Source organism: Cucurbita maxima, unplaced genomic scaffold (genome assembly GCF_002738345.1).
Source record: "Cucurbita maxima cultivar Rimu unplaced genomic scaffold, Cmax_1.0 Cma_Scf00003, whole genome shotgun sequence".
Lineage (NCBI taxonomy): Eukaryota > Viridiplantae > Streptophyta > Magnoliopsida > Cucurbitales > Cucurbitaceae > Cucurbita > Cucurbita maxima.
Window position 1 is genome coordinate 2,468,571 of NW_019272019.1, and position 12,754 is coordinate 2,481,324.

General features: G+C 34.4%; 2 protein-coding genes across 2 annotated transcripts in view; one reads left to right on the forward strand and one right to left on the reverse strand.

The window, feature by feature from the left end:
* Positions 1 to 3,313, reverse strand: part of LOC111476899 (electron transfer flavoprotein subunit alpha, mitochondrial) — a 4,565-nt gene extending 1,252 nt beyond the window's left edge. The window contains exons 1-7 of the mRNA XM_023120764.1: positions 3,038 to 3,313; positions 2,769 to 2,951; positions 2,308 to 2,519; positions 1,606 to 1,769; positions 1,200 to 1,358; positions 872 to 924; positions 106 to 246 (exon numbers count right to left, since the gene is read on the reverse strand). Of these exons, the coding sequence (XP_022976532.1) occupies positions 106 to 246; positions 872 to 924; positions 1,200 to 1,358; positions 1,606 to 1,769; positions 2,308 to 2,519; positions 2,769 to 2,951; positions 3,038 to 3,136 (1,011 nt within the window). The 5' untranslated portion in view covers positions 3,137 to 3,313. The remainder of the gene's footprint in view (positions 1 to 105; positions 247 to 871; positions 925 to 1,199; positions 1,359 to 1,605; positions 1,770 to 2,307; positions 2,520 to 2,768; positions 2,952 to 3,037) is intronic.
* A 1,673-nt stretch (positions 3,314 to 4,986) lies between these two features.
* Positions 4,987 to 12,734, forward strand: LOC111476871 (protein disulfide-isomerase 5-4-like). Its single transcript, XM_023120718.1, has 15 exons — positions 4,987 to 5,173; positions 5,952 to 6,042; positions 6,239 to 6,333; positions 6,517 to 6,574; positions 6,829 to 7,013; positions 7,140 to 7,197; positions 7,955 to 7,995; positions 8,110 to 8,184; positions 8,843 to 8,899; positions 9,938 to 10,004; positions 10,841 to 10,987; positions 11,194 to 11,415; positions 12,074 to 12,226; positions 12,345 to 12,422; positions 12,505 to 12,734. Exons 1-15 carry the CDS (start codon positions 5,133 to 5,135, stop codon positions 12,580 to 12,582), a joined length of 1,446 nt encoding a protein of 481 aa, XP_022976486.1. The 5' UTR covers positions 4,987 to 5,132; the 3' UTR covers positions 12,583 to 12,734.
* Positions 12,735 to 12,754: the final 20 nt, after the last annotated feature.

Here is a 12,754-nt window from a genome sequence, read left to right on the forward strand (position 1 = left end):
GGGGGGGGGGGGGGGGGGGGGGGGGGGGGGGGGGGGGGGGGGGGGGGGGGGGGGGGGGGGGGGGGGGGGGGGGGGGGGGGGGGGGGGGGGGGGGTGGCGGTTGACCTTAAATATTGGTGCATCTGCATCCTTATTCACAGCCACAATAACCTTAGAGTCTCTGATCCCAGCCAAATGTTGAATGGCTCCTGATACACCAAAAGCCATATACAATTCTGGTGCTACAATTTTACCAGTTTGTCCAACCTGAGAAGCAGAAGACTTAATAATCCAGGATCATGGAAGAAATTTGCATTTAAGAGAAGGCTAGGAATAAATCCAACCCATGTTATTGCACAACATATCATGTACATTCCCCATAAAAGAAAAATTAGAAAGTAAAAAAGAAGGACAAGAGAGTGAATGGAATAAAAACATTGATCTTAGTTTTTTTTTAAATTTAATTTCTCTCCTCGAATTCTTGATGGGCAGAGGATTCTAAATGTTCACCTTTCTCCTCGATTTCAATGAAAAACTAGTTTTTCGAAGGATTATAAATTGATTTATGTTTGTTTGTGAACTTTTAATATTTTTTATCCAATATTGTATCAAATAATTATGAATCGTAGATAAATAAAAAAAATTTAACAACCCAACCCGAAAATGGAGGGTTTGGTTGTAAAAATTTTCGGGTTACCATTTGGGTTGGTCCAAAAAAACCTTCAACCTAACTCAACCCAGACCATATACACTCCTCGTGTCTGCTTTTAATTTGGATTAGGTAAACTTCAATGAAAAAAGTCGGATAATACTTCTTTGTAAGAAATTTTTTTTCCAAAAAAAAGAAACAGATAATACTCTCAACTTGGAAGAAAGCATCCAGAAACGTTACCTGAAGATCATTGGGCACAAATCCAGCATCAACAGCAGCACGTGTGGCACCAACTAAATAAATAAAAGAATAAGAACAGATTAGCTTATAAGATTGGAGAATAAAGAAAACAACATATTCATATTTCGTTATTGACAAAATTGATTACTTAGATACATAGATCTAATGTTTCCTGTTCTTCAGACATTACTAGGCCGTGCGTGCCCCAAATGGTATGATATGTTAGGAAATTTAACAGTCAATATTACACAAACAGAGAAAAAAAATGTAATAATTGATGATGCAGAAAGAAAAATAATTTTAATTTCAATTCACACTGAATCTCTACCTGCAGCACCAAGTTTTGCTGCGAGCTTCTCTATCATTTTGAAGTTCTCAGCACTCTTTAAACCACGTCCTCCCGTGACAACAACACGTGCATTCGCAAGATCGGGTCGTTCTGCTTCCTGAGATGTTTGCTTTACATATCTAGATTTTCCAATAGAATCTGAAGATTGACATCGCTCAGTAAACCTAATTGCACGTCCTAATTCTTTGAACAGAGATTAAAATGATCTAAAGTAGAACTATGGAGAGTGTTCCTTCCCATATAGAATGGAAAATTCATCAAAATTACGCTTATGGTGGGTAATCATATAAGCAGAAGCATTCACTCTCATGATATATTTGTTATGGCTTTCTTTTTCCAGAGTGAAGAGAATTCTTTGAGATGGTAAAGTAGGCTATAGGCTTACCTCCACCAAACGATGAGAGATCGACCTGAGTTATAGGGGACTTATTCGATGTCGACTCTGCTGATTTCGAGGTCACTGGGAACGATGTAGATCGTATGGTCAACATACAAGGGTCAGCCCCGGTGTATCGAACTGTACAAAGCGCATTGCCAGCATATATGGGCCTATTACGAGTTCAAAATCGCATCATCAATTAAGAATGAGGTTAGCTAAAAAAATGGAGAATTTATGTAACGGCTAAGCCCACCGCTAGCAGATTTGTCCTTTTTGGACTTTCCCTTTCGGGCTTCCCCTCAAGGTTTTTAAAACGCATATGCTAGGGAGACGTTTCCACACCCTTATAAAGAATGCTTCGTTCTCCGCCCCAACCGATGTGGAATCTCACAATAGTGGTACATCATAATCACAAACTGAAATCGCCATATAAAATGCACGATTGTGATTCAGAAATGTTGACATTAAAACATGGAATGGTGAAAAACAATGAGTAACAAATAAGTAGTTCCCCAAGCAGATAAACTTCTACACCATAAACAACATCCGCAGTAAGATGAACATCTGCAAAGTATATTTTTCTAATTGCACAAAAAAAAAAAAAAAAATGCTAAATATGTGAGAAAAACATTTGTCCGGATATGTAAAGTACACAAAACAGTTCAACATCATTGTAGTCAATGATTATGAGCTAAAAACTGGACGAACCTCACGAATTGACGAGATTCAGATATAGCAACGACATCGGTAACTGGAGAAACATCTAAAAGAGCAGCAGCGCGTGGAAGAATGTTCTTCCCAAAGGAACCTGAAGCCGCAATTACATGAGAATATCCATTTCTCTGTTGAACCAATTGGACTAATTGAGCCCAAGGTTCTGCCAGGGGGTTTGTAAATGTATCGGAATCAGCAACAAGCACCTAAGTAACATTCAACCTCTAATATCAGTATCAGGGTAACCACCAAGGGGAATGATCCTAATAACACTGGATCGCTCTAATCTTTGAATCAAAATAGAACAAACCAACCACCACTATACAATTCCTGATATTTGCACAAGTTCTACGAGTTTATCCATTAAAAAACAAATGAACATCTGAAGCAAAATAGTTCAGCAGTCGAATCTTCCATGTAAGAAATCATAGATAAAGACTAGCGGAGTAAGATACCTGAGAAATAGATGGGTGACAAGAGGCAGCATGTTCAGCAGCTTCCTGAAGCGAAGGCCCTGAGCCAGCCAACAAGACGGAAATCGAACTGTCTTTGCTCAAAGAACCGGCAGCCGCTATAGCACTAACGGAAGCGGCATTGATAGATCCGCCATCGTGTTCCGCCAAAACCAATGTGCTAGCCTGCAATTCCAGAACAGTTTTTGAAAATTTCCGAGAGTAATCAATAAAAACAAAATGAAAATGAATCAAGCAAGAAAAGAACATACAGATCGACAAGCGGAGGAGGAAAAAAACGGGAGTAATTGCGACGAAGACGATGAAAGAATCGATCTCTTCAAAGCAGTGAATACAGTTCTGTTGATCATGTTGCTGAATCTCTGTCTCTCTCTCTCCGTGAGACACCAGGCGCCGGTGATACCGATGAGCGGCGGCGGAGATAATCTCTTCAACGGAGGTGTCAAAGAGCAATACGGCAGTGCACCAGCGATTGAAACGGCGCGTCAAAAACAACCAAGTTTCAGTTGGCGCGTAGAGATATGAGCAATTAAATTATTATTTGAATTACAAAATTCTCTAATTTATTTATTCTTTTTTTATCGACAGAGTTTATCCGTTTATATTTGGATTAGATTGGGCTCGCGTTATTTAGATAATTTAGTTTAATTCTTTAATTATAAATAAATATATACAAAAACTAAAATATTTGGTTGACGTGTCCTTAATTAATAAAAATATTCTTGAATTTTAAATTTTATCTTAAAAATATACATAAACTTTTAAAATTTTCTTTAATACTTTAAATAAATAAATAAATCTAAAAAAATACCTCTAATTTTTTTTTAATAATACTTTTTTAAAAAAATACTCTTAATTAAAAAAATACCTTTATTATATAAAGTGCCGATAGACGATTTTCGTTCATATATTAATAATAATTTTTTTGAATTAATAAAAAAATTAAAATTCATGAATATTAATAGTAAAGATATATTTAAAGGTATTTTTAAATAAAATATATTAATATTTTTATTAGTTTATTTTTAAAATCATAATCTTATCAATATATTTTGACGGTGGGAATTACCACCCATTAAAATTTTATGATTTTAAATTTGTTTGGATTTTTATTTTTATTTTTTTAATTAATGTAATTAAGTTTATTAAGATGTTTAACAATGATTAGGTGGCATGAAATAAATATTTTTTTCAAATATAATAGAAAAAAAATCAAAGCTTTACAAAATATATATATATAATTAAAATTAACGAAACTGAAATATTATTTAAATACTCGTTGAAAATTATACATTTTAACTATCAGTTAAATATGAAAAAATTATTGATATAACGTTTATTTAGTCTCTAAAATTTCAATAGTGACTATTCAGTCTTAATTTCGGTAACTACTAGTTAACCACCCGTGGATGGTGTTATACGTGTTTTTCTCTCAAATTATCTATGATCGTGAACGTGTGCTATGACCTATCAACCCCGCTAATCATTGTTGACTCAATACCTCCGATCGACAGTTCAATTTAGCAACTTGATCTTTTTTTGGTGATATGAAAACTCGAACCTTAGACCACAGTAAAAAAAGTATATATCAAATAACGTGAAAATATGATCAGTTTGGTAGGCAATTTAACTTATCAAGAGATTTTACCGACATTACCCACATAAAATACAAAATTCAATAATTTATTAAAAACAAAATCAATAGTTTATTAACAAATTTTTAAAAATATTAAAGATTAGAAATTATTTTAAATTTTAAAATTTTAAGAATTAAATGGATCTAAGTACTAAAGATATAATTTGTTCGATATTTTTTAAAAAATGTGTAAAGATTTAAATTTATATTTTTTTTTATAGGGACGTTCATTGGCTCGAGAACTCGATTAACGTAGACGAGCCAACCACATTGGGTTTGGTGAGATATTCTTTAGAAAAATAAAAAATTTAAGTAGTCAGGAATATAACAATTATTATATATATTATAAATAAATATGATTTTTTTTAAATGATTAAAAAAAAGATTTAGCACTCAACCCAACTTGTTCGGGTTGCTCAAGTTACTAAGCCGATCGAAGTTTCTTCAACTCAACTCGACTCAACCCAACACAACCCGACCCGATCGGACCCAAGCTAATTTTGCTATTTTTTTATCTTCCAAATTTAACCTTCATATGATAATTCCATATCTTCGATTGCTGTGCACTCGGGGCGAGCCAGGCGATGCCGTAGAGAGACGGTTCACTTTCTCATTACCAAAAGGACGCAATTCCTGGGACCTTCTCCTCCCTCTTTTTTACATCTTTCATTCGAGAGCGAGTCCGTGGAGACTGGATTTTGCTTGCAGCCATGATTTCTTCCACCAAGTTCAAATCTGTGGATTTCTACAGGTCTGATAGATCTCTTTCTTCCTTTTCCACTTTGCATTTCGTGATTTCAATGCGTCTCTGTTTCTCAAACACCCAGGTCTGCGACATTTTGTGAAGTGCCATGGTTTTTTTTTTTTTTTTTTTTTTTTTTTTTTTTTTTTTTTTTTTTCTTCTAGTTATTATTTATTTACGCGTTTTGTGTAATGTTGCTGGTAATCTGAAGGATCTCTTGTCAGAATGTTGTGATTAGAATTTGCGGTATTGTATATCGGCCGTGTGTGATTTTCGTTTGTTTTATGGGAGTTTTTTTTGTTTGTTTGTTTGTTAATGATTTAATTGGGAAAATGAGGTGTCTGAATGGTGGTTTTGTTTGAGGCTTTGATGGCCTCGGTTTTTCCTTTTTTTTTTTTTTTTTTTGTTTGGTCAAATGATCTAAATCCATTTTTTTCTGTTGGGGTTGTAATTTTCGTAAAGTTGGCTGTTTGCAGATCGAAATGATATTTAACCTAACCGTCTGTTTGGAAGCAATGTGGCATTCGGGTGGGATTTGGTTCTGGTTTGAATGATGTTATGCATTTAATATTAGTTAATTTTCACCAGATCAAGAGGCTTGAATTGATCGCAAATGTAGTTCGACACCTTGAATATTCCTGACAACACATAAAATTAGCTAGATGTGATATTCGTGCGGCAATTAGAAGGATTAATACCTAATTCAATTGAATTCCTATAGGTTTTTTAGTTTTCTTGTAAAGATATGGTTTTGCACACGTTGAAAGATGATCTCCCATGTGTGCAGAAAAATACCAAGAGATTTAACAGAGGCCACATTATCTGGAGCAGGATTATCCATAGTAGCTGCTCTATCCATGATGTTTTTATTTGGAATGGTACTTTGCCTCTATCTCTTTAATTCAATATTCGAGATCAACTAGTTGTGCGTGGAAATGGGTAATTGTTCCACCTATTTCTTGTTGTTAACATGGTGCTTGCGCCACGCTCCTTATTTCCGCTTGTTCAATTTTATCCTATCCTTTTTATCTACATTGGTTTTTGTTGTTCTTGATCTTTAATTTTATATTTCAGGAATTGAGTAATTATTTGAGTGTTAGCACGTCTACATCTGTAATTGTTGACAACAGTAATGATGGTGACTTCTTACGGATGGACTTCAATATCAGGTACTGTATGTTTCTATATATAACATGTTATGAACTCCTTTAATGAAAGTGGTTTTCGTGGAAAGGAATATTGACCCACGTGTTGTCTTCTACATAACCAATAATAAAATTGAACTAAATTAAATAAAGTCGTTGGTTGTCTAATTTCTCACTCATCTTCGTTCTTTATTTCTCTGTTTGTAGTTTCCTTGCACTCTCATGCGAATTTGCTGCTGTAGACGTGCACGATGTGTTAGGAACTGTAAGTTTTTATCCTATAATTTTGTCAGTCGTTTACTTACGCAAAAATGTGTTTGTCAGTATGGCTAAACAATAGTAATACAGCACTTGAGCGGCATAGGTGCTCCATGCCGCCAAAAATTAATATAAAACAAGCTAAGTTTATATTTGTTCAAACAGTATCATCACTTATTTCCGCACGTAGTACCTGACTGTGTGTATTGATTCTTTCTAAACTTCATTTGCTTACAGTAGGCTAAATATTTCCCTCTACAGAATCGGTTGAATATTACGAAAACAATTCGTAAATTTTCTATAGATTCAAATTTGCGGTCCACTGGTTCTGAGTATCAATCGGGGCCACTACTGAATTTGATTAAGCATGGGGATGAAGCAGATGAAGAAACCAATGAAGGTTCCACTGTGTTGAATTCTCGGAACTTCGATAGATATGCTAATCAGTAAGCATTATTAATATCAGGGGCTAAAATTCTTTACTTTTTGAGTTTCAGTTCTTAATTTTACCATATTTATCATTATGATCAATTCAATTGTATCTTATGGTTCATTAAATTACACTTCTGCAGGCATCCTATTTTGGTGGTTAATTTTTATGCTCCTTGGTGCTATTGGAGTAATAAGCTGGTAGGTTTGGTTCTGTTGTGTGCTCTTCTGTATATAAATATATATGTATAACAAAAATCCCCGTAGTTATTTGGAGGTGGATATTAATATTCTTTTGTGAAAATTCTTTTGAGTACTTGGTTTTTCTGTGGATTTCATTTTTTATTATATATATGGATTCTCTTTCTTCCGAATTGTTTAAGCTGCCTATTTCCTGCTAAACTATGAACCTATATGATGATTTAATCTAAATGGAGTATGAAATTCTTTTCTGTAAACTGACTACTTATGAATTACATAAATATTATCTATCACAAAACATTGCTGTGCAGAATACTAGAGGTAAAAAATTCTCTAGCACTCTGTATCGTCATCAATTATCTCAAAAGTTTAGTTTTTTTCTCTAAGCCCTACTCTTGAAAAGATCATTTATTATGAAATTTATAAATTCATACTTTTTTTTTTTTTTTTGCATGGGAGGTGCTGTCTTATCATGTTCTCTGATAATCATTATGTCAAGGATATGATATCTTGATTAAATTTAATTAAGATGAAGCTAGGAAGCTGAATCTTGGGCTTGCTATCCTATATCTTTGAAGGCCTAGAATTATCACGGATTGTACACATCTTAGGCCCATAAACATAAGCTATTGTTGGTCCTGCTTATGGCCATTGAGCAAACAATATAGTAATTAGGCCTGGCACATGAATTCTATCACGAGCTTTGGAAAAATACATTACTGTCTTCCATTTTCTTACGAGTTCTATTGTATTCCAGAAACCTTCGTGGGAGAAGGCTGCCAAAACTATAAGAGAAAGGTGCTCTGCTTCTGGTTTATTTATTTATTTATTCTTTTTATTGTGTCATAGTAACATTTATTACCCTTCTTTAGTCACTGCTGTCTATTTTTAAGGAAGCACTTGTTTGTCCAGATATGATCCAGAATTTGATGGACGAATTCTCATGGCAAAGGTTGATTGCACGGAAGATGGTGAATTGTGCCGGAAGTAAGTGATAGTTTAATTGATTTGACACTGTCTAATAATAATAATAAAAAAAGCTATGTTGGTTTCTGTGACTTCTGAGGGACCTGGTTCTAACCCTCCACAGAGAACTGTAGTCTTTAAAGATGACAAACGCTTGGTCCCATACAGGGTGACCAGTATATACTGACCTTACCCAATAGACTTTATTGATTGTCTTTATTACAGAAAGACCAACTAGCCCCCTGCTTCGCCTCCCTTTCTAACCTATATACCTTGGCTCTTATCACCATTTTTGTATGTGAAGCGCACTTGTAGCAGACCATTATTCTTATCATAAAGTTGATCTTGTCTGTGTGTATATTATCCAAAGTAGTCAAAATGTTTGATTTACCTGTCCAAAGAGTTGGTATCAATAATTGTTGAGATTCTATTTTGATCTATACTATCTATTCTTCTTAGGTCTCTCGAATGTTGGGAAGATTTTTTGTCTTGGATTTTTATAATTTCCCCTTATTACTGGCATATGATTAGGATATGCATAGTTTACATTTAACTTTACAACGAGTCTATGACCAACCCTTTTGCCTTTCTCTTTAATCTTCCATGGCACAACTCTTATTCTTTGGTTGCCTGAATTAGTTTCTCTACTGCTAACCATGCTTAACAATGGGAAATTCAGGCATCACATACAAGGTTATCCATCTATTCGCATTTTCCGGAAGGGAAGTGATGTAAGGTAAATGAAGTTCTCCTTGATAAATTATTACTTCCATCTAGTTCCTACGACATTTTATGTATATATTTTGTTCTCATTGATTATATTTCATCCATTGTGGTGGTGGTGGGTTGTTCAATTTGCTTTGTCCATTATTTTGTCCATGTTGGTTGATTTGTACATTTTATGTATATATTTTGTTCTCATTGATTATATTTCATCCATTGTGGTGGTGGTGGGTTGTTCAATTTGCTTTGTCCATGTTGGTTGATTTGTACATGAATATAACTGCAGAATCGTCTAATTTTTGAGATACAAATTGGTTATTTCTTTCACAAATTTGGGAAAGTGTATGTTTGCAAGGCCTTCAAGTTTCTGTGAGCATGCAATGATTAGTGATGCAAACGGTAATCAATTGGTTTAAAAAAAATCATCAATTGTAAAATGTTGAGTCATGCATTTATCATTACTTGCTTCTCTCAGTATTTGAATTTGAATCAAAATGTCTGATAAATTGTGTACAGGGGCTGGGTATTTGATGAATTATGAATTGAAATTGCTTGCTTTCTAAAAAAGAGGTTTGCTTGTGCAACATGGGTTCGGAATAAGTTTAATTCCTAATGCTTCTTCACATTTTCTTGATATTCAAAGGTTCTTATCTTTCGGAATAAGTTTAATTCCTAAGAAATCCAATTAGTTGGCGTGCATGGAAACTGGAAATATCTCTTGGTAATATTATGAAAGATTGTCAGTCTTGTACCACACACACACATACATATATATTTTTACACCATGAAAAACCAGCCTTTTATTAAGACAAAATGAAAGAGTGAAGGGACATACAAGTCCAAAAAGAGCCAGACTACTATATCAAGCTAAATAACCGTTTTGTACATGTTATAGTTTCCCCCAGTTTGAGTAAACTGCTTCATTTTGAGTTTTTCTTATCTTTTTTTCTTACTTATATGATCTGCGTCTCTGCTTCTCCATGACCATGAATCTTCTTTTTGGGTTTCAAGCTGCTGCGCATGATCAACTTATTCAATATTTTTTTTGTAGGGATGATCATGGACACCATGACCATGAATCTTATTATGGAGATCGAGATTCAGAATCGCTGGTTAAGGTTATATAACATTCAACTTTGAATGACTATTACATCACACTCAATTTTAGCTGGATTTTAATTCTATAATGGAGATGACGTGTGTTTACACTTGCTTATAATTTCTACTTAACATTTTAACCCTTGAGGTTTCAGATAATCTCGTTTTTCAACCCTAAGTTTCAGATAATCTTGTTTTCTGTTCCTATGGTCAGCTTTCCGTCACTTTAGTTAACAAAAAAGCTGACTTGACCTTTCTTTATTATTACTATTTAGTTGATGTGGCATAAATTTATGAATATATATTTAAAGAACTAAAGTTATCTCTCTTCTTTCTTTCTAATCTCCGTCTTCCTTCTCTTTTTGTCCCTCTCCTCCCTTACTCTCTCACCAGTGCCCCTAATCTCCCAGCGGTTTCCTTCTTCTGATGTAGAATTTTCCAACCAACCCAATGCCTTTTCATTTTCTTGCAACCCATCAAAGAACCTTTAAACCTGACACCATCTACCTAAAAAAAGGTCTCATCCTCCCCTTTTGTTTTCCTCCCTCTAATCTGAAATAAGTTTCAGATTTGAACTTCAATACGTAACTTGAGTAAGGGGAGGGAGCCATTAAAGTTGAGTGTTGGTGGTGAGTTTCTGGATCTGTGGTGATGAGCAATGATTCATGGGTTGATGTGGGTGGGATTGCAAAAAGAGGGAAGAGAGATTGAAAGAAGAGAGAAAGGAACTTTTATTATTATTTTCATATTAGCTAATGTAAAAGTTGGTTTCTTATAAAAAAAAAAAAAAAAAAAAAATTAACTTAAATAATAATGAACATTATTTTATCTAATTTCTGAACATTGTTCCTCTCAGACAATGGAAGATTTGATTGCACCTCTTCCAATGGGATCACAAAAGTTAGCTTTAGAGGATAAATCCAACAATGCAACAGGAAATGTTAAAAGGCCTGCTCCATCAGCAGGAGGCTGCCGGATTGAAGGATATGTCCGTGTAAAGAAGGTCAAGTTCTTACTGATTTTTTTATTTTATTTTAAAAAGTGGGAAACTTTTTCATGTACTTCATTTAAATAGATAGGAATAAAAAATTTCAAGTTCGTCCTCTTGATTTCTATTGTTCATGTTACTTAAATATGGTTGGTTAAAATAGGTTGCCTTTGCGTTCTTTAAACTTTGGAGGTTTGTTGCTGAAGTTACCCACTTTTCAGGTTCCAGGAAGCCTTGTACTTGCAGCTCGTTCTGAATCTCATTCATTTGATCCATCTCAAATGAATATGTCACATGTCATATCTCACCTTTCATTTGGTAGGAAGATTTCCCCCAAGGCATTTAACGACGCCAAACAATTAATTCCGTACATTGGTATAAGCCATGATAGGTTGAATGGACAGTCATTCATTAATCAGCGTGAATTGGGTTCAAATGTTACTGTAAGTTTCTGGATATGATCTGCTCCATAGTTTTGATTTTAATGTTCGTCATGTGTATGTCTGTTACGTCAATGATATTAACTTGCATATCATGAGCATTTTCTTGCCAAGTCAGCAATTACATTTCATAATTATGGACCGTAACATTGTGTGCTTTTTATACAATTGAATTTCTCCATGTAAATTAACTTTACTCTATTACAGTTCTAATTATACATAAATTTTCAGCTTGAAAGGAACCAAAGAGTTTTTCAAGATAAGTTTACTGATTTCATTTCTTTTTGTGTGAATTTTCAGCTTGTTGCCTCTTGGTGTCCTTATAGCAAAACAAAAATTCTTTTGTCATTACCAACTGCGTTGATTTTCAACATTTGGAAACTTTATTTTGTAATTAGATCCTGCTGAGAGAGGGTTCTCTCTTCCCCCCTGCTCCTGAGCTGTTGTTTCCCCTTTATTCCTACTAATACATATCTATTTCTTATAAATATACATATACATATGTGTGTGTATATACATTTAAAAGCCCTTCTTTTGAGTGCACTCTGAGCACAAATATTCACAATATGAGAAAATTTTCAATGTCAAGTTCTTGGAATGCTATGAATATTGCTAAATCTGCACTAAATGTACCTTTTTGTCTATGCATTTGCCCTCGCAGATAGAGCATTATCTTCAAATAGTTAAAACAGAGGTGCTGACAAGGAGATCTGGTAAGTTACTTGAAGAGTATGAATACACAGCTCACAGCAGCGTGTCGCAGAGTGTTCACATACCTGTTGCAAAGTTCCATTATACGCTCTCTCCCATGCAGGTTTTGTACATTTTGAAACATTTTCGTCTTTTGATTTATGTTCCAAACACTGCATACTGTTTTTTCCTGTGCTCTTCAATTCCCCTTAATCCATCATTCTTTTTCTTTGTATCAAAAGGTTGTGATCACGGAAAACCAAAAGTCTTTTTCACATTTCATCACAAATGTTTGTGCCATAATTGGAGGTGTCTTTACGGTCAGTATTACATCTATCTGTTTCGTTTCTCGACTCTTGTTGATGAACAGCTATGTCTGATAGGTGTTCCTTTATGTTACAGGTCGCTGGAATATTGGATGCACTTCTGCACAATACTATGAGACTCATGAAGAAAGTTGAACTAGGCAAGAATTTTTGATAGTCATAGCTTTACCAGGAATTTTCACTACACGCCACTTCGACATGCAAAGAAGCAGTGTTCTGTTGAAAACTTTCCTGCTTGGTAAACGATTTTGTAGGATTTGAATTCCTGAATAAATTCAATTATGTGCGTTCACATTTTCTAATAAATCTGAACGGCGATATTCCAA